Here is a 22,153-nt window from a genome sequence, read left to right as displayed (position 1 = left end):
CTTCATGGGAAATAGATGGGGAAACAGTGTCAGACTTTATTTTTCTGGGCTCCAAAATCACTGCAGATGGTGATTGCAGCAATGAAATTAAAAGATGCTTACTCCTTGGAAGGAAAGTTATGACCAACCTAGACAGCATATTAAAAAGCAGAGACATTACTGTGCCAACAAAGGTCCGTCTAGGCAAGGCTATGGTTTTTCCAGTAGTCACGTATGGATGTGAGAGTTGGACTAGAAAGAAAACTGAGCGCCGAAGAATTGATGCTTTTGAACTGTGGTGTTGGAGAAGACTCTTGAGAGTCCCTTGGACTGCAAGGAGATCCAACCAGTCCATCCTAAAGGAGATCAGCCCTGGGTGTTCATTGGAAGGACTGATGTTTAAGCTGAAACTCCAATACTTTGGCCACCTCATGTGAAGAGCTGACTCACTGGAAAAGACCTTGATGATGGGAAGGATTGGGGGCAGGAGGAGAAGGTGATGACAGAGGATTAGATGGCTGGATGGCATCACCGACTCAATGGACATGCGTTTGGGTAAACTCTGGAAGTTGGTGATGGACAGGGAGGCCTGCTGCGATTCATGGGTTCACAAAGAGTCAGACACAACTGAGCGACTGAACTGAACTGAGGAAGCTCCTTATTAACATAGTTGAACTTACTATGTTTACCTGAGTTAAGTAAAATTATATATCTTAAATATTTCACCTCAGTAATGATGCTTGACTCCATCTTTTTTCTATTTTTGTTATTTAGTTGCTCGGTCATGTCCAACTCTTTGCAATCCCATGGACTGCAGCACACCAGGCTTCCTTGTCCTTCACTGTCTCCTGGAATTTTCTTTTTTAATTTGAAGTATAATTGACATATAACATTATATCAGTTGCAAGTATATAACATACAGATTCAACATTTGTGCACACTGAAATGATCACCACAATAAGCCTAGTTACCATCTGCCACCATACAAAGTTAAAATTTTGTGTATGTGTGAATAATGAATATTTTTAACATATATTCTTTCAGTTATTTTCAAATATGCACTGCAATATTATCATAATGTACACTATGCTATACATTACATCCCCATGACTTATGTATTTTATAACTGAAAGTTTGTACCTCTTTACCTCCTTTACTCATTTTGTTCCCCACCGAAACCTGCCCGTCTGGCGAGCATCAATCAGTTCTATAAGTCTGGCTTTGTTCTGTTTGTTTGGTTTGGTTTTTAGATTCTACATGTAAGTGAAATCATATGGTATTTGTCTTTCTCTGCTTTATTTCCTTAGTGCAATACTTCTAGGTCCATCCATCCATGTTTCCATAAGTGGCAAAATTTCATTTTTTATGGCTAAGTAATATTGCATTGTGTGTATATAATATTATATATGTATAAACATAGGGGTGCATATATGATTTCAAATTAGTGTTTTTCTTTCTTTGGATTCCACCCGGAAGTGGAATTGCTGGATTGCCTGGTATTTCTCCTTTTAACTTTTTTGAGGAACCTCCATACTATGTCCCATAGTGGCTGTACCAGTATACATTTCCACTAATAGTGCACAAGTGTTCCCTTTTCTCCACATCCACACCAACACTTGTTATTTCTTGCCTTTTTGATTTTAGTCATTCTAACATGTGTGAGGTGATGTCTCTTTGTGATTTTGAATTGCATATCCATGATGATTAGTGATGTTGAACATTTTTAAATGACCTATTGACCATCTGTATGTCATCTTTGAAAAATGTCTATTCAGATCCTCTGCTCATTTTGTAATCAAATTGTTTTCTTTTCACTTTGAATTTTATGAGTACTGTATATATTTTAGATAATAACCACTTATCAGATAAAGGATTTGCAAATATTTTCTCCCATTCAGCAGGTTTTCTTTTTATTTTGTTGATAGTTTGCTGTGCACAAGGTTTTTAGTTTGATGTAGTCCCATTTACTTATTTTTGCCTTTGCTTTTGGAATCAGATATGAAAAATCTTTGCCAAGACCAATGTCAAGGAGTTTACTGCTAATATTTTCTTCCAGGAGTTTTATGATTTCTGGTTTTATATTTAAGTCCTTAATTCATTTTGAACTAATTCTGCACATGGCATAGGATAGAGGTCCAGTTGTATTCTTTTGCCTGGTCTGTCACCAGTTTGCAGAACATAATCTATTGAAGAGACTGTTTTCCCAACTTTATATTCTTGGCTCCTTTGGCTGAGTATCTGGCCATATATGTGAGGATTTATTTGTGGCCTCTCTAGTCTTTTCCATTGAGCCATATGTCTGTTTTTATGACAATACCATACTGTTTCAATTACTATAGATTTGTAACATAGTCTAAAATCAGGGAGCAATGGTGCCTCCAGCTTTGTTAATCTCTCTCAATATTGCTTTGGCTAATTAGAGTCTTCTGTGGTTCTATTCAAAATTTAGTGTTTATTTCTCTGAGAAATGCCGTCGGATTTTGATCAGCATTCCAATGAATGTGCAAATTGCTTTGGGTAATATGGACATTGTAACAATATTGATTCTTGCAATCCATGATCATGGAATATCTTTCTATTTATTTGTGTGTTCTTCAATCTTTTATAATTTTCAGTATACAAGCCTATTATCTCTTTGGTAAAATTTATTCCCACTTATTTTAGTCTTTTTGATAAAATTGTAAATGGATTTCTTAATTTCTCTCTCTGAGTTTGCTGGAAGTGAATATGAGAGATCTTTGTATATAGATTTTGTACCCTTTAACTGTATTTAATTTGTTTATTAGTTCAAACAATGTTTTGGTATAGTCTTTAGGGTTTCCTATGTATAAAATCACATAGTCCACAGAAAGTTTTACTTTGTTGTTGTTGTTGTTGTTTTTCCCCAATTTTGATGGAAACTTTTTCTTTCTTTATTGCTCTGGCTAGGACCTCTAGTACTATGTTGAAAAAAGTGATGACAGTAGGTATCCTGGTCTTGTTTCAAATCTTAAGAGGAAAACTTTCAGTTTTTCATTGTTGAATATGATGTTAACTGTGGACTTATCACATATGGTTTTTAATATGCTGAGGTTCATTTTCTCTATTCCTACTTTGTTGAGAGTTTCTATCCTGAATGGATGTTGAGTTTTCTTAAATGATTTTTCTGCATCTATTGAGATGATCATATGATTTTTCATTCTTCATTTTCTTAATGCTTACTACATTGAGCAAATTATGGATGTTAAATCATTCTTATATCCCTGGAATAAATCCCATTTGATCATGGCATACAACCCTTTTAATGTATTGATGAATTCAGTTTGCTAATATTTTGTTGAGAACTTTTGCATCTAAGTTCATCAGAGATATTGGCCTGAAATTTTCTTTTTTTGTGGTGTCCTTGTCTGGTTATGGTATAAAGTAATGCAGACTGGAAAAGATCACTTTTCATTTCAACCCAAAGAAAGGCAATGGCAAAGAATGCTCAAACTACCACACAGTTGCACTCATCTCACATGCTAGTAAAGTAATGCTCAAAATTTTCCAAGTCAGGCTCCAACAATACATGAACCATAAACTTCCAGATGTTCAAGCTGGTTTTAGAAAAGGCAGAGGAACCAGAGATCAAATTGCCAACATCCACTGGATCATCAAAAAAGCAAGAGAGTTCCAGAAAAACATCTATTTCTGCTTTACTGACTATGCCAAAGCTTTTGACAGTGTGGATCACGATAAACTGTGGAAAATTCTGAAAGAGATGGGAATACCAGACCACCTGACTTGCCTCTTGAGAAATCTGTATGCAGTTCAGGAAGCAACAGTTAGAACTGGACATGGAAAAACAGACTGGTTCTAAATAGGAAAAGGAGTATGTCAAGGCTGTATATTGTCACCCTGCTTATTTAACTTATATGCAGAGTACATCATGAGAAACACTGGGCTGGATGAAGCACAAGCTGGAATCAAGATTGCTGGGAGAAATATCAATAACCTCAGGTATGCAGATGACACCACCCTTATGGCAGAAAGTGAAGAATAACTAAAAAGCCTCTTGATGAAAGTGAAAGAGGAGAGTGAAAAAGTTGGCTTGAAGCTCAACATTCAGAAAACTAAGATCATGGCAACTAGTCCCATCACTTCATGGCAAATAGATGGGGAAACAGTGGAAACAGCATCAGACTATTTTTCTGGGCTCCAAAATCACTGCTGATGGTGATTGCAGCAATGAAATTAAAAGACACTTACTCCTTGGAAGGAAAGTTATGACCAAACTAGACAGCATGTAAAAAGCAGAGACATTACTTTGTCAACAAAGGTCCATCTAGTCAAGGCTATGGTTTTTCCAATAGTCATGTATGGATGTGAGAGTTGGACTATAAAGAAAGCTGAGCACCAAAGAATTGATGCTTTTGAACTGTGGTGTTGGAGAAGACTCTTGAGAGTCCCTTGGACTGCAAGGAGATCCAACCAGTCCATCCTAAAGGAGATCAGTCCTGGGTGTTCATTGGAAGGACTGATGTTGAAGCTGAAACTCCAATACTTTGGCCACCTCATGTGAAGAGCTCACTCATTGGAAAAGACCCTGATGCTGGGAAAGATTGAGGGCAGGAGGAGAAGGGGACGACAGAGGATGAGATGGCTGGATGGCATCACCAACTCGATGGACATGAGTTTGGGTAAACTCCAGGAGTTGGTGATGGACAGGGAGGCCTGGCATGCTGCGGTTCATGGGGTCGCAAGGAGTCGGACACCACTGAGTGAATGAACTGAACTGAACTGAATACTGACTTAGTAAAATAAGTCTGGAAACATTCCCTCTTCCTCAATAATTTGGAAGAGTTTGAGAAGGATAGGTATTAAATCTTTTGAATGTTTGGTAGATTTACCAGCGAAGCCATCTGATCCTGGACTTATTTTGATTGGGAGATTTTTGATTACCGATTCAATCTCCTCACTAGTAATCAACCTATTCAAATCTTCTAATTTTTTTTTAATAATTCAGTCATGGAAGACTGTATGTTTTTTTAAAATGTATCCACGTCTTGTAGATTGTCCAATTTGTTGCTGTATAATTGTTCACAGTAGTCTTTTATGGTCATTTGTATTTTTGTGGTATCATTTGTAATTTCTCTTTTATTTCTGATTTTATTTGAGGCCTCTGTCTTGTTTTCCTGGTGAATCTAGCTAAAGGTTTATCGGTTTTGTTTATCTTTTCAGTGAACCATCTCTTAATTTCATTGGTCTTTTCTATTGTCTTTTTAGCTTCTATTTTAATAATTTTTACTGTTGCTTTCCTTAAGTATTGCAAAGCTTGAGTCCTTGCTTAATTCACCTGTACCCCAACTCCTCACTGACAGCTGAGTTGTGTTTCATAGGATGGCTGTCAAGAAGGGCAGTAGTAAAATTAACTAGCAAAATCTTTCTATGCATGCAGTTCAACCAAAGTTCTCATAAAGTAGTCCTTACTTGCTTCTTCACAAGTAGAGGAAAGTGTTCCTATTTTTTGCCCACGTGCTCCATGCCAGGCTATTCTAAGCACCTTAAATGTATTACCTTATTTCATGCACCTGTGACAAAAGTACAGGTCCTGATAATTTCCTTCTCTATTCAGAAAACCAGGGATTTAGGTTAAGAAACATGTGATTCCGAAGATTATGAATATACCTAAGGGAATCAGTTCCTTAAATCTAAAAAAAACATCCCATAGAATACATTTTTAAAAGAAAAGCAGAAACATTTCACAAGCCCAGCACTTTAGTGGAACTGAATTTATTGTTCAATTTAGGGAAACCTGGATGGCTACAGTCCATGGAGTCGCAAGAGTTGGACACAACTGAGCAACTAACACTTTCACTATCTTATAACTAGTAGTATAAGCAATTGTTGTAGTAAATAGTTTTGAGGAAAATGATAATGGAGTTGAAAATCCTTGTAAACTAAATATTTTGAAGATAGCTCACACGGAGATTAAGAGAGGGGGTTGTTTCTCCTTTCTCTTTTAAGAGCTCCCCAGGGAGAGTCATTTTCTGATGAGTCCCTGTAGGGGGTGGGATGGTGAGTCATTGCTGTGTAAGATCAGCTGGGTTGGTGGTAGCAGTGGGAGAACAGCATTGCTAGAATCTTCTTTAAAAAATCAGTTACATCCAGCCTCTCCCCCCGCCATTCCACTCTTCTAAGCTGAGTAACAAAGATAATACTCCATCACATTCCAGATGTCATTCCGTCTGCCTGGAGAAGTCATCTCAACTTTCACCTCAAGTGTCACAAAGCATTGTTGTCCAGAAGGACTTTCCTGCCTCCTTGAACATGACTTCTCTTGTTTCTGTTCTATTCCCCATCTCCATGTCTACCTCATCAGGGCAGCTGCCTCCATGCACTGGAATCCTTGTTCAGTATGTTTCCTTCTCACTAGATGTCAAATTTTCTAAGGGTCTTCACACTGTCTTTACAGCTTGGCATGCGCACGGCTTTACTAAGTCATTTTGCATGTTTTGGGAATGAATGACACTCACATGAACCCATTATGAGGTCTATAAACCTATGTTTAAGCAATGAAAGTGAAAGACAAAAGGGCAAAAATGTTACCCTCAGGGACTTGATTATTAATTGGCTGTAGAGCTTTGTGTTTCAGGGCCTCCAGCTCCTCATCCATAAAATGTGAGAGTTGAAATAATCAACTCTGGGTAATATTGCCAACAGCTAGAAATAGCTGGAGTCACAGGCCGATCTTCCATCTGGATTCAGTCCAATTTTCCTTATATCACAGTTCCTACCAATGGAATCTTCGTAGCCTAGCTTTGACTTGGTAGCCAAAATCTTAGCGATGTGAATTTCAGGAAGGCCACTGAGCCCTAAATCTCAAATTCAACATTTCTCACTGATTTTGTTTGAAAAGAAATGACCACCAGGAACACTGCAATTCAGATATGAAATCAACAACCTCAGATATGCAGATGATACCACTCTAATGGTAGAAAATAAGAGGGACAAAAAAGCCTCTTGATGAAGGTGAAAGAGGAGAGTAAACACGTTGGCTTGAAACTCAACATTTAAAAAACTAAGATCATGGCATCAAGTCCCATCTCTTCATGGCAAATAGAAGGGGAAAAAGTAGAAGCAGTGACAGATTTTTCTTTTCTTGGGCTCCAAAAATCACTGAGGTGACTGCAGTCATGAAATTAAAAGACTGCTTGGTCCTTGGAAGCAAAGCTATGACAAACCTAAACAGCATATTAAAAAACATATCTCTTTGCTGACAAAGGTCCGTATAGTCAAAGCTATGGTTTTTCCAATAGTCATGTATGGATGTGATACTTGGACCATAAAGAAGGCTGAGTGCTGAAGAATTGATGCTTTCAAATTGCAGTGGTGGAGAAGACTCTTGAGAGTCTCTTGGACTGCAAGGAGATGACATCAGTCAATCCTAAAGGAAATGAACTCAGTATTCATTGGAAGAACTGTTGTTGAAGCTGAAGCTTCAATGCTTTGGCTACCTGATGCTAAGAGCTGACTTATTGGAAAAGACCCTGATGCTGGGAAAGATTGAAAGGAGAAGAGGGCAGCAGAGGATGAGACGGTTGGATAGCATCACTGATTCAATGTATGTGAATTTGAGCAAACTCTGGGAGATAGTGAAGGACAGGGGAGCCTAGGGTGCTGCAGTCCATGTTGTCACAAAGAGCCAGACATGACTTAGTGCCTGAAAAACAACAACAATAACATGTAATGCTGTCTGATAATGAAGACATAGATTGTGTGATACTGAAAGTAATGAAAGGAACTTTCTATCACAAACTGGGGTCATCTGTGCTCCAAAATACTCTTGATATATAAAATGATATTGGTGAATAAATATCCACATTATCCACAGAATACAACTTTTTTTTTTTAGAATATAACTTTTAAGATTTAAATTTTGTTTTAGCAAAGGAAATAATATGTGATCTTAAGAAGAGTCAATAGTTCTTGATAATTAGATTAACATGTTATGTGACAGGTAAAAGAATGAATGAATTCCGCTTATAAATCTAAACACAAAGAACAAAAAAAATGAATTGCAAAAGCAAATGCATTGGATTCAAATAGAATTTCTTTAGACCAATTTTACCTTGCAAATAGCAGGAATAAAAACGTTACTTGAGAGCATATTCAAAGGAAAGGCTTCCTTCCATGTAAAATCAAACCATCTTAAAAATAAGAAGATATTGTAACTATCCCAACTTCAGGCAGATGGAGAGAATTTGTACAGTACACAGCTGTCCTTACATTGCCCTTTTGTTACTATAAAGTACAGTAAAGAGACTGATCCCTGCAGGAATGAGATATGGCCTTTTTTTGTTGAAGAGAGTTGCACTTTCATGATTTCCTACAAAACAGCTGCAAAAATACCTACAGTAGGGCATCTGGAATTCTTAAAAGTGACTTGAGAATTTGTAGCTAATGAAACATTGTGAAATAACACTCACCGTGTTGTAAAAAATACCCTTAACCATTTATTAGCATTCTTTAAGACAAAAATAAAAGATGCCCTAAGCACATTAGCCCAGCTTAATTAGAAGAAAATGCTAAAGTGACAAAGAAATTGTGTAAATAGATGCCTTGCCAGAAACAGACCTTGACATCATAAGACATTTCAATCTCTTTTAACAGTTATGAAGAACAGTGTGGTAAAATCCCACCATGATGGCTGCAGCTTAAACTGTTTGATCAGATTCTGGAGCATCATCAGTAATAACTTACATGTTCTTTAAAAATGTGGTTTCCTGTTGAGACCAAGCACTGTTCCCAGAAAAAAAAAGGAATTCTTTTAAAGATGTTTTTCATTTTTACCTCTCACAAAATAGGACTATCAAAGTGAAAGCAATGGCCTTTCCATGAGAACTTGGGTCAAATAAACCATGTATTGTTCCATCTTAAAATGAAACATCTGGCTGACTTAAGAAGAAAACGAGCTTAATTATTTCTGAGTATCTAGCAGAGAGAGGTTAACTTCAAAATCTGTATGTCTTTCCAAGATGGACATGGAAGGAAAAAAAAAACTATGAAGTTATTTTTGACTCAGGAAAGTAGATCTGGAGGTAATTTAGTGAACACAAATTACCACTGACAAGGGAAGAAATAATTTATTCTCCTGGTGAGTCCTTTTATATGAGTGGGCAGCATGGAGCTGTCAGCAGGGAAAAGGCATTTGGATGGATTTAAAAATAATTTAAACCAAGTCCAATATCCTATAAGATATCTAGGACATCTTATGAAGTTGTGAGACTTCTTGGAGAAGTTTTATTTCTAAACTGAAGCTTGAAGGTGAAACTATGAGATATAAATTCAGGTGGAGGAGAGCTTGGAGATAATATATTTCTTAACAAATTCTTCTCTTTAGCCTCACTTTTGTTTTTTCGTTTTTCCTGGGTCCTCAATCTAATCGTCTCTGCTCACCAGAGTGTTTATGGATGTCTACTTGGAAGTCCTTCCTCAGGTCCACATGCTCCTCCCAATGGCTCCATCCTTCTGTGAACTTTGGCTTCCTTCACTGATGGTCACTACCAGGTATAATCGGCTTGGAAGGGTGTTGTCCTTTCTCTGCTTGAACCATGGCACATGGTTGGGCTAGGATACTGATCAGATACATGTCCATGGTTTCCCTCATTTTCCTATTTCCTCTTTTCCACTTTGGGCATCACTTAAGACTGAAGGGGTGATCAGACTTCCAGAAGGTATAAAGGAAGGAGATGCAAGATAACTACATCCTAGAAGAGAAAAATCGTAACTGTACTCTAAATCCATTTTCTCCCATAGTTTGAAGAGAAAGCACACATAATTGGAAGGAAAAGCATCTTCACAAAGGGTATCCTTGGGGACATACTCAACCTTGGCCCCCTGACTTGCACCTCTCTCAATGATTTCTTCTCCTAATCTCCATGGTGTTAAACTCCACCCACTTCTGGGAAAACCCATCTTCCTTACAGGCCCCTCCTAGGGTCTGTCCTCTTTTCCACCCAGCACTATATTTCCTCCAATTCAGAATGCTCTCTGGCAGGAAGGGGGCACTAGGAGGGAATCATGCTTGCTGGTCTTTGACATTTTAAGTCTTGTAGAATATAGCTGTCTAGCCATCTAGCCCTCTTCACGTGATGGAGGCATGCTGAGTTGAACACTCATACTGACATGTATCGCAAGGACATACCTTAAGCCTCAGAGAGAGTATCTCCTAAACTTACAAGGAATAAGAGGAATAATGATCAGACTGCCTCTCTCACAATGGACTTTCACTTGCCACACAGAGCACCATGACTTCCACCCCTGAATCCCAACTGCCTCCTCCACTGTCCTCTCTACCATCTGCAGAAATGACCATATAGCTTTGGTCAATTCACTCCTTTAACTCTACGCATTTTTATCACCCAATTTGATATTGCCAAATGATTCAAATTCTTATCCAAGAATCATCTCAGTTGGTCCCTTTCCGGGATAAGAAAGCTACAGTAATATCAGGAAATATTTTGTTGAAGATTTCATATCCAGTCATCATTCATCTAATTAGAGAAGTTAAAATTTTGAAAATTGACCAGAACTCATAGGGAGTACTGGGTCTCTGTTCTAAAGACCAAATGTTGGTGGTGCTGAAAAGAACAGCATGTTTTCAATAACCCTCCAAGCAACATTCATGCTTCTGCAAATTGAAGTGATTGGCCTCATTGTTTAGAATATTCTGAGACTCAGGCAAGTCCTGTCCTCAGCGCTGCGACTCTTTCCCTCTTTCTTGGGAAAGGTGTGTGTATGTGAGTAGTAGCAGTAATAGAAGGAGTAGTAACAGTAACGGTAGATGTGTGAGCTGGGGCGGGGTGGGGGTAGGTGTACTCAGGAAAGAGCCACCAAATGCTTTTCATGGCAAAATGGTGTAGGAAAGGAAAATGTCGTGTGGAACCAAGAATGACTATAGAAGATCTCTTGATTCATTACCTACCGTATAGAAAACTTTCAGTACTTTTAGCCCTTTGTCTTCCCAGGAATCAATTGTACAACAAGTTATTTGCTCAGTAATCCCACAAAATTAGGGAATCATAAAATTCACTCACACTAACTACATTTTCTCGCTGTAACCTCTTGGGTTCATGCTCCTGTGTCTGTTTTTTAAACCAGTGTGGGCAGGGCAGAAGGAGTGGGAAAGCCTGTCTGAGAGCTTCAGCCCAGGTGGAGGGAGTAGAGCCTGGAATGAGCTGCTGGAGGTCTCATTTCAATCATGACATGGAGGCAATTACCTGTGCAGATGTGACCCACTCGGTTTACACCAGGTCACTGAGAAATGAGTCTACATTGGTAGGGCTCTTGTTTTCAAGGCTATGCAAACATATCATGTAGGAAAAATGGATAGTTAACCTTTACTTTAAGAATAAACCAATAATAAATTCATAAATTAGAGTTCACTTTGAATCATATTATGAAAGATGAATAAATTATATAACTAAACAAAGACATTTAACTCTATTTCAAAACCTGACATGAGTGGCTCAAAATATTGACTAAGATGAATGCAAAATAACCAGGTGACTTTAATATTCTGCTGGCCTTTGAGTACTCTTTTTTCTTTCAAGGATAAGAACATCACTTCCCAGCCAAGATTTTGAGTTGTTTTGATAGTTCTCTGATCATTCCCAGAACTGTGAAGGAATTCTCAGTTTTAAATCCTCTGAAAAAATACAGGTACTCGTAATCCAATATTTGATTATTCTAATGGGGCATCAGAGGTTTAGGCAGAGTCATGAAATCCAAACAAACAATTGAATGTTGCAACCCACTTAATAAAATTAGTTCCAGGACACACAAATCACTCAGTTGGAAGAGAATCTTCAAGAAGAGGTTATAATTAAAGAGGGTTTCTCATCAAGACAGAGCCTAAGGACTTTGGCTCTGAGGTATATAAGCTTTGCACATTCTTTGAAACTGTCCTCACTGCTTGAAAAGAGAGGGAGAGGGGGAGATGGAGCTAGAGCCAGAGAAATAAAGGAAAGGAGGGAGAGAATTTTAAGGAAACTATGACGCATAAGGGATAAAAAGAAAAAACATCTGCTGGATAATTAGCAAATTCCTTCACAAAGAGAACATTTAAAAGTTTAAAGTTTTCAACACCAACTAGACCACATTGTTTCCAAAATAATGCTTACTATTATTTTCTATTCTAAATTCAGTCAATTCAGGAAATTCTTTAAAGAGGAAAGTAGGGTGGAAAGAAGGGCCCTCTTCAGTAACTACCAATTGAAATCTCAATCTGTTGTGAAGTTTTGGTATCTTGTGTCACGCAAGAGGGGGAAAGAGCCTTAAATATCATTTCCAAGCTAGCTCAATATTCATTTGTCCTCGATTTGAACCAAATTAATTTGATATCCAAATGTGCTGCTTTTTAACCAAGTGCTGTGCTGTGCTCACTCAGTCGTGTCTGACTCTGCAATCCTTAGAACTGCAGCCCTCCAGGCTCCTCTATCCATGGGATTTCTCAGGCAAGAATACTGGAATGGGTTGCCATTTCTTCCTCCAGGGGATCTTCCCAACCCAGGGATCAAACTCAAACCTCCTGTATCTCCTGCACTGCAGGTGGATTCTTTACCTGCTAAGTCATTTGGGAAGCCCAACAAAGCAAGTAAACTATATATTTCAACTCCTTCAGTTGCTGAAGTTGGAAGGGGTGAATTGTATTTTTAGCTGAGCAGACATAAAAGGGAGCTGGAAATGGTTTGGGTCCCATATCCAGTGGGGAAAATGGAGAACTGGTGGCCAATTAGTCTACAAAGTTGGCTGAATTTCAAGAAGAAAAATGGTGGTGAGAAAGGTTGTCATATTTAACATTTTAAAAATAAAAGTATACTGTAAGTGCAGAAGGATAAGGATAGATAAGGAAGTGAAGCTTACTTCCTACCTGAGCAAGGAAATGAAAACAAACTCCAAGTCCTTCAGCCCATCCTCACAGGGCCAGGGCAACAAGGAGGGCTGCAGTCCCCATTGCTAAGGCAATAGGAGAAGCAGGAAATGGAGGGAAGCAGGAAGCGTTCAGGCAACAGCATCTGGAATGACTGTGACCTTACCCATCGCAGTTCCTTGACTGTTTGTTACTCTGTACTTCCACCCCTCCTCTTTCTTTCTCGTCCACTCCTTCCTTCTTTTCATGCTCTTCTCTACTGCATTGGGTCTGCTATATCTTCTAGCCTCTTCCTCTCTGAGGTTAACACAAGGAGGAGGTCTGAATAAAAGCAAGATTCTGGCAGTATCAGGGAAGAGTGGTAAAAGATACTTGTTACTCCAAGCTCTAACTTCCACCTCCCTGAGAAATCAGGTGATTTTAGTCAGTGAAAATCCATGATTTCTTGGCATCCCTCAAAATATCATGATTTATAATATAAGAATTTGCATGCATGTTCTTTGGTAAATAAAATGTGCAAAATTAGTCAGTCAACACAGTTTATTTGGGATTATCCTAACCACTAGCTTATTTGCTCACTTAAATGTCATGAAAAATTACAAAGGGCTCTTCTCATGCCTCCCTTATTCTGTCTGTTCCCATCCTTATCAGTAAATTTATCTGGTGGGTGGACCTCACAGGCTTCATAGATCAATGACCGATGCTATGGAAGTTCTTAATGGCCCATTGGGTTCAATCCTCATGTATTTGTATTGAGGGTGGAAGGAATCATGTGTACCACCCTCCTTTCTGAATATGATCCTAACTTTTCCTGCAAGATAATCAGTATAAATTACAGTTTGAATGAACTTGCTCACATTCTCTGAGAATACACACCAGTAGGCAATCTGATGATACCATCATAGAAAAAGCCCTGACTTTGACACAGTTCAAACAGGAACATTCATAAATGTTTCCATCTCCAAGTATCTTCTTATTATATGCAGACAGAAAATTGATTGCGTCAATTATATTCCACTGACCTGAAAAAAAACTTTTGCTGATCTCAAATTTTTAGACCCTGACTGTGTAACAATCAGTCAATTGTTACCTATGTAACCACTTTGTGCATAGTAAGAACCCACAGAACATTTGTAGAACTGAAAGACCCCCATTCTAGATCTTACTAAAATCTTATATCAAAGGCAATTCATACACATATAAAACAAATTCTGACTAAAAATTATCATAATTATATCTGTCAGGGTCCAATCAGGAAAGCAAACAACTCTAGGTATATAAAATAGAGGAAATTTAATTCCTTCCACAGATGATAAATGGAGATGGGGATGGCAACCCACTCCAGTATTCCTACCTGGAGAATCCTATGGACAGAGGAGCATGGCAGGCTATGGTCCATGCGATCACAAAGAGTCAGACATGACTGAGCAACTAGCACTTTTATACTTTCATAGATGATAGAAGCTAAGAGGCAGAGCCCACAATGGTGGTACAACCCAGAGTCTGGCAAGAGCCAATGTGAGACCCTCTCTGAGGCTGGAGTGATAAAGAGAAAGATCACTGTTATCTTAAAATCCAAAGTCAAGGTCATAGGAGGCAATGAGAATCATAGCAGCCCAGTGGTTCTGCAGACATGGGAGAGACACAGTTCTTTCAGGGGATATTGCCCAAAGCCAAGAAGGAAGGGAAAAATCTTTTGCTTCCTCATTTCTTTCCTCCCTCACTATCTCACCCCAGTGCCTTCCTTTAGCCACATTCTGCTGGAAGACAATTAATGGATATGCCTGAGAAACAGGCCACAGGCGTGAACCTCCAGTGATACAGAGCAGGGCGGAGTAGAAAAAAGGCAGGGAATGAATCAGAGCAAATGGCCCAGATCTGGCACCATGGCGGAGTGTTAGCTTAGTTAATATGAACACCGAATGCAAAATAAACTCAGGAAAAAGTATTGCTCCTGACACATTATACCACGAGTGCTCAGTATATATTTATAGGTCTCACACGTACATCAGGATGACTCAAAGAAGTTATCAACAAGCTTTTATGCAAAATTGGGAACAGGGACATTTGAGATAGCATCCAATAATTATTTCTTTTCAGTTATTTATTTCCAGTGCTGCCTAAACAAGCAAAAAGAGTCACTTGATACATGTGAATTTATTGGGATCATTACCCTGAATCCAAGACAGCTAACTACTTAGTTTTCATTCTCTTTAAGAAAGCAAAGCTTGGCAGGCCTGGAAAACCCACAGTCTACAGGTCGCCCATTTCTCTCCAAGCCTTTTGCCCAGTCTTTTCACCAGTCTATGAGCCTATGGTGTCTGGCTTGTGGCTAGACCACAATTCTGAGGCAGTTGGCAAGTGGGGGCTGTGCCAGGCTGACTTCACCGTGATGATATCAAAGTTGGGGTTGGATTGCCAGTCTCAACAAGCTGATATCAAAGTCAGCCCCCTCCTCCAACATGCTCAGTTTGTCTGCTGGAATAATTGGCCAACATTAAGCTAGAGACTATAAAGACCAAAGGATTATTTAAGACCCCAGTAGACCAGTTTCCCAATACCAACTGTTTCAAGTAAGCATTGTGTATCATGTCACGTACAATGAGGTAGATTTTAGAGTCAGCTAGACCTAGCTCCAAATCTCAGTTCTTTTGCTTACTCACTGTACGGCACTGAGCATCTCAATCTTTCATCGATAAAAAAGGAAGGATGAGGTAGGATTAAGGGCACAATGCACACGTAAGCTCAGTTTTCCATGTAACATACACTTTATGTTCAACCAATGACATGTACTGTAAATGTGAATGTTTAGTAAAAGCTATTCCTTGATAATGGTGATAATCCATGAAGGATATAGTTTTGCAAGGTAGAATATTGGGCAAGCCACTAAAATAAAGTTACAGTGCAAGTAGCCAAATCAAGTGCATATGGATATTTAGTTGATGTGTGCTCTCTCTGTTTGAGACAAAAATGTTCTCTAGGCTGCTTACCTGAAACTTGAGGTCATACTTCCCACACTCATGATGGTGATTCTGACCCATAAAGTCAACAGCCCCTGCAAAGGAACATTCCAAACTGGGTCAATAAATAGGAACTCATAAGCAATACCATTACCCCTGACTTCATTGTGACTGAGAAAAACCAGTCCTAAATCATTTTCATTTTGTATATGTAGATTGTTCTGTACTGACTGTAAGTGTAAACAGAAGCGCTAATATTTGCTGTAGTAAAACTGTGGAGACTAGAAGTTTCAAAGGAGAATACCACTTGCTGAAGCCATCCACACGCTCTATCTGTTCTCTCTCCTCCCTTTGTCTTCCCTTTACCCCTCTGCTCCTCCTACTGGTATTTCTTCCCTCCCATCTGCCCTCTCACCCACAGGGACTGCTCACCATAAGATGAAACACATTTAATTATTCAGAGCAAAGCATCCAACAGGCCATCTAAAAATGTGATACATCTCCAAATAATCATATTAACTATTTTGTTATTTCAAATTTAAGAAATCTGCACATGAGAACTGTCCAAAAACTAGGCAACTGCTTTTCTTTCAGGGGGTATGTTGACATATTCAGCAAATAATTTCCAAAACACTATGTGATGTTTGAAGTTGTTTTTCTAACTAAGACAATGTGTGTGGCTTGAAAAACACATTTGTGTGGTATGTTTTCGTAGACTGGCTTGCCAGGTGACCAGAAATAAAAAGCGTGTCCTTAAAATTCCCTCCTCCAAGGTCTATCTTCCCCAGTCAAGGGGGTTCAGTGCATTCCAGCTTTACATTTTTTGCTCTAACGCCCTGTGTGGCCTTGCTCAGTTTAGATTTGAACCCAGTTCAAAAAAGCACAAGTCCAGGAAAAGATTGTGCAAGAGTTTTGTGTTTACACTGCACTGTACATTCTTAACAATACTGGCTATTTAATCCATAAACATCGATTTAAATTTTATGAGATTACCAATCAGCGTCTCAGAAAATATTACAAATTTAAAAGCAAAAATAGAGAAAATACTAAATAAAGCAATGTTTTCCCAGAAGTTTATGTAAGATAATGAACACAACTGCATTGATCAAGTCAGCGAGGCAAACATTGGTAGGGTGTCTGTTTTGCTGCTGGGTGCTCAGAGGAACATAAAAGTGAGCAGGATTCTAGACCTTCTCTCAGGAAAAATTCTGTTGTAGTACAGAGGGCTTTGTTTTTCCAGACCTTTATCACATCAGACTGTAAATTATCAATTCATTAGAAAATCATTGTGCAGTCTCTCTCTATCCGAGCTTGTAAGGACATTGATCTTGGGGAGTACAATACAACTTAACAAACTGCTTAATTCTACTCCAAATTTTCTTTTGAAGTTTTAAAGATGAATGAGAGAAGAGCATTTTTATTAAATAATTCTTCAAATTTCCTATGTTTATCAGTGGAAATTTTATCACAGTAATGATAAAAGCTAACACTGAGGAAGATCAACTTATGACGTGGCTGCCACTGGCCTAGTTTTAAGCATTTTTACATACAATCATTTCTTTAGTTCTCAGAATAGCCTTTGAGCTGGGGTTCAAGCTATCTGTCACTATGTAACTAACCAGCTTAAATTTAGTGGCATTAAAGAATAACCATTTTTCTATGTTCATAGATTCTGTGGATCAAGAAATCAGATGGGACACAAGAATTCAGACAGGGAGGACTAGGTTTCCGCTCCACAGTGTCTGAGATCTGGGTGAGGAAGACTTAAGCAGTTGGACGGGGCATGACCAGAGAGCTGGGGGCTGGAAGCACCTGATGCTGCTTCCTATACATCTGACACCTGGCCTGGGATGACCAGAAGACTGACTCAGGTGCAACTATGGATTGGGACACCTACTCGTGTAATGTCTCCTTGGAGCCTGAGAGTCCTTACAACACAGCAGACTTGATTTTATTACTTGGCAGCTCTGGACACCAGTGAACAAGGCAGAAGAGAGACACCACTGGTGTGGCTGACCTCGAGTCAGATGTTTATATTTGTGGCCAGTGAGAATAGGACTATGTTTTCAAACTTGGACATCCAGGCTCACAAGTCTGGGCATTTCCCAATAAGAGGAACTATTTTACAGTAGAATTCAACCTAGTGGAAATTTCCACAGTTGCAAGTTGCAAAGAAGAAAGTTTATGTTTTCCTTATAAACACTTACTAAGAATGAACTTTATATATGATGATAAGTAAAAATTAAATAAACAGGAATCAAATACATAGGAATGAAAGCATTGAGGTTGAAAAGAAGAAAGACGATTGAAATGAAAAGGAAAGCAAAGAAAAGGTGTAAATCAAGAGGAAAAGAACAGAATTCACCAAATGAAATGTTTCCCTGAGTTTGTGTGTGCGTATGAGACCAGCGGATCAGTAAGAAAAAACATGAATCGGGGTTTTAGAGAAACAAAAATGCAAAACGGAGAAAAAGAGGGGGTGGGATATTAGTTGGATTATAGCCAGTTTTCCAGCTCCAAACATCTGCAGCCAAGACAAGGAAAGGTGAGGCGCTGTCCTTTGCTGCAACACTTGCCTCCACGGAGGCTGGTTACTCAGGATATTTACATTAAATTAACGTGGCTGGCTATGGCTGTGTTCAGCACTTGGATACGCGGTTAAATAATCAGTGTGGTTTGGCTGCTGGTTTCTTTACTGTGGTTGAATAATTGGTGTTGTCTTGGTTGCTGGCTACTTAAAAAATGTATATGTGCACTTGTTTCTCTTTTTTCTTTTTCTTGAGCAATTTTGACAAGCCCTTGGCAGAAAAGTGGCTGACCAACTTTCAAACTGGTGCTTTTTCTCCTTGTCATTTATGCTTCCCCCAGATGCTTTTTAAGGACTTGAGAATCTTAAAGACTTTTCTTCCTGGGATCTAGACAATGTGCTCTGTGTTAGGAAAGAATTCAGCTCACTTCTTTTGTTTGTAGCAAAGAGATAAGGCTGAGTCTAAGGGCAGAAATGGATGCCTCTTTTCTAGATATGATTCACTAGGTCCTCAGATCCACCATAAGAATCGGGAAAGACAATTACAATTGCCTTTGGATAAAACAACCCTGCCTTGGTGCTGTGCTTAGGCACTTAGTTGTGTCTGACTCTTTGCGACCCCACAGACTGTAGCCTGTCAGGCTCCCCTGTCCATGGAATTCTCCAGGCAAGAATACTGGAGTGGATTGCCATGCCCTCCTGCAGGGGATCTTCCTGACCTAAGAATCAAACCCACAACTCTTATGTCTCCTACATTGGCAGGTAAGTTCTTTACCACTAGTGCCACCTGGGAACCCCAAAACAACCCTATATGCAGGCATGTTTCCCATGTTAGTCATTTGCTAGATCTTTAAAACCTAGAACAGTACTTGATACATAGTAGTTGTCCCAGCTGTGAATGGGACAGGTGATAGAAGCAAGATTCAATGCTGTAAAGAGCAATATTGCATAGGAACCTAAAATGTTAGGTCCATGAATCAAGGCAAATTGGAAGTGGTCAAACAGGAGATGACAAGAGTGAACATCGACATTCTAGGAATCAGTGAACTAAGACGGACTGGAATGGGTGAATTTAACTCAGATGACCATTATATCTACTACTGTGGGCAGGACTCCCTTAGAAGAAATGGAGTAGCCATCATAGTCAACAAAAGAGTCCGAAATGCAGTACTTGGATGCAATCTCAAAAACGACAGAATGATCACTGTTCGTTTCCAAGGCAAACCATTCAATATCACGGTAATTCAAGTCTATGCCCCGACCAGTAACAATGAAGAAGCTGAAGTTGAACATTTCTATGAAAACCTACAAGACCTTTTAGAACTAACACCCAAAAAAGATGTCCTTTTCATTATAGGGGACTGGAATGCAAAAGTAGAAAGTCAAGAAACAACTGGAGTAACAGGCAAATTTGGCCTTGGAGTACAGAATGAAGGAGGGAAAAGGCTAATACAATAGCATTTTGCCAAGAGAACGCACTGGTCATAGCAAACACCCTCTTCCAACAACACAAGAGAAGACTCTACACATGGACATCACCAGATGGTCAACACCAAAATCAGATTGATTATATTCTTTGCAGCTAAAGATGGAAAAGCTATATACAGCCAGCAAAAACAAGACTGGGAGCTGACTGTGGCTCAGATCATGAACTCCTTATTGCCAAATTCAGACTTAAATTGAAGAAAGTGGAGAAAACCACTAGACCATTCAGGCATGACCTTAATCAAATCCCTTATGACTACACAGTGAAAGTGAGAAATAGATTTAAGGGACTAGATCTGATACACAGAGTGCCTGATGAACTATAGATGGAGGTTCAGAATATTGTACAGAAGACAGGAATGAAGACCATCCCCAAGAAAAAGAAATGCAAAAAAGCAAAATGGCTGTCTGAGGAGGCCTTACAAATAGCTGTGAAAAGACGGGAAGTGAAAAGCAAAGGAGAAAAGGAAAGATAAACCCATTGAATGCACAGTTCCAAAGAATAGCAAGGAGAGATAAGAAAGCCTTCCTCAGCAATCAATGCAAAGAAATAGAGGAAAACAACAGAATGGGAAAGACTAGAGACCTCTTCAAGAAAATTAGAGATACCAAGGAAACGTTTCATTCAAAGATGGGCTAGATAAAGGACAGAAATGGTATGGACCTAACAGAAGCAGAAGATATTAAGAAGAGGTGGCAAGAATACACAGAAGAACTGTACAAAAAAGATCTTCATGACCCAGATAATCACAATGGTGTGATCACTCACCTAGAGCCAGACATCCTGGCACGTGAACTCAAGTGGGCCTTAGGAAGCATCACTATGAACAAAGCTAGTGGAGGTGATGGAATTCCAGTTGAGCTATTTCAAATCCTGAAAGATGACGCTGTGAAAGTGCTGCACTCAATATGCCAGCAAATATGGAAAACTCAGCAGTGGCCACAAGCCTGGAAAAGCTCAGTTTTCATTCCAATCCTAAAGAAAGGCAATGCCAAAGAATGCTCAAACTACTGCACAGTTGCACTCATCTCACACGCTAGTAAAGTAATGCTTAAAATTCTCCAAGCCAGGCTTCAGCAATACATGAACCGTGAACTTCCAGAAGTTCAAGCTGGTTTTAGAAAAGGCAGAGGAACCAGAGATCAAATTGCCAACATCTGCTGGATCCTCGAAAAAGCAAGAGAGTTCCAGAAAAACATCTATTTCTGCTTTATTGACTACGCTTTGGCCTTTGACTGTGTGGATCACAATAAACTGTGGAAAATTCTGAAAGAGATGGGAATACCAGACCACCTGACCTGCCTCTTGAGAAACCTGTATGCAGGTCAGGAAGCAACAGTTAGAACTGGACACGGAACAAGAGACTGGTTCCAAATAGGAAAAGGAGTATGTCAAGGCTGTATATTGTCACCCTGCTTATTTAACTTCTATGCAGAGTACATCATGAGAAACGCTGGGCTGGAGGAAGCACAAGCTGGAGTCAAGATTGCTGGGAGAAATATCAATAACCTCAGATATGCAAATGACACCACCCTTATGGCAGAAAGTGAAGAAGAACCAAGAGCCTCTTGATGAATGTGAAAGAGGAGAGTGAAAAAGTTGGCTTAAAGCTCAACATTCAGAAAACTAAGATCATGGCATCTGGTCCCATCACTTCATGCCAGATAGATGGGGAAACAGTGGAAACAATGGCTCACTATATTTTTCTGGGCTCCAAAATCACTGCAGATGGTGATTGCAGCAATGAAATTAAAAGACGCTTACTCCTTGGTAGGAAAGTTATGATGAACCTAGACAGCATATTAAAAAGCAGAGACATTACTTTGCCAACAAAAATCTGCCTAGTCAAGGCTATGGTTTTTCCAGTAGTCGTGCATGGATGTGAGAGTTGGACTGTAAAGAAAGCTGAGTGCCGAAGAATTGATGCTTTTGAACTGTGGTGTTGGAGAAGACTCTTGAGAGTCCCTTTGACTGCAAGGAGATCCAACCAGTCCATCGTAAAGGAGATCAGTCCTGGGTGTTCATTGGAAGGACTGATGTTGAAGCTGAAACTCCAATACTTTGGCCACCTGATGCGAAGAGCTGACTCATTAGAAAAGACCCTGATGCTGGGAAAGATTGAGGGCAGGAGGAGAAGGGGATGACAGTGGATGAGATGGTTGGATGGCATCACCGACTCGATGGACATGGGTTTGGGTGGACTCCAGGAGTTGGTGACGGACAGGGAGGCCTGGCATGGTGCAGTTCTTGGGGTCACAAAGAGTCGGACACAACTGAGCGACTGAACTGAACTGAACTGAGGTGCTCAA

The 22,153-nt window shown here is 39.4% G+C and overlaps 1 protein-coding gene across 1 annotated transcript in view; it reads right to left on the bottom strand.

Annotated features, from left to right (window-relative positions):
* Positions 1-22,153, bottom strand: part of LOC145538740 (uncharacterized) — a 46,883-nt gene that overhangs the window by 7,708 nt on the left and 17,022 nt on the right. Inside the window, exon 2 of the mRNA XM_081571316.1 lies at positions 15,862-15,926. Coding sequence (XP_081427442.1) covers positions 15,862-15,926 — 65 coding nt within the window. The remainder of the gene's footprint in view (positions 1-15,861; positions 15,927-22,153) is intronic.

Source organism: Giraffa tippelskirchi, chromosome 1, assembly GCF_054371585.1.
Source record: "Giraffa tippelskirchi isolate mGirTip1 chromosome 1, T2T-mGirTip1v1.2.pri, whole genome shotgun sequence".
Lineage (NCBI taxonomy): Eukaryota > Metazoa > Chordata > Mammalia > Artiodactyla > Giraffidae > Giraffa > Giraffa tippelskirchi.
The sequence above is the reverse complement of the archived record's forward strand: the minus strand, read 5'-3'. Positions and strand labels throughout refer to the sequence as shown.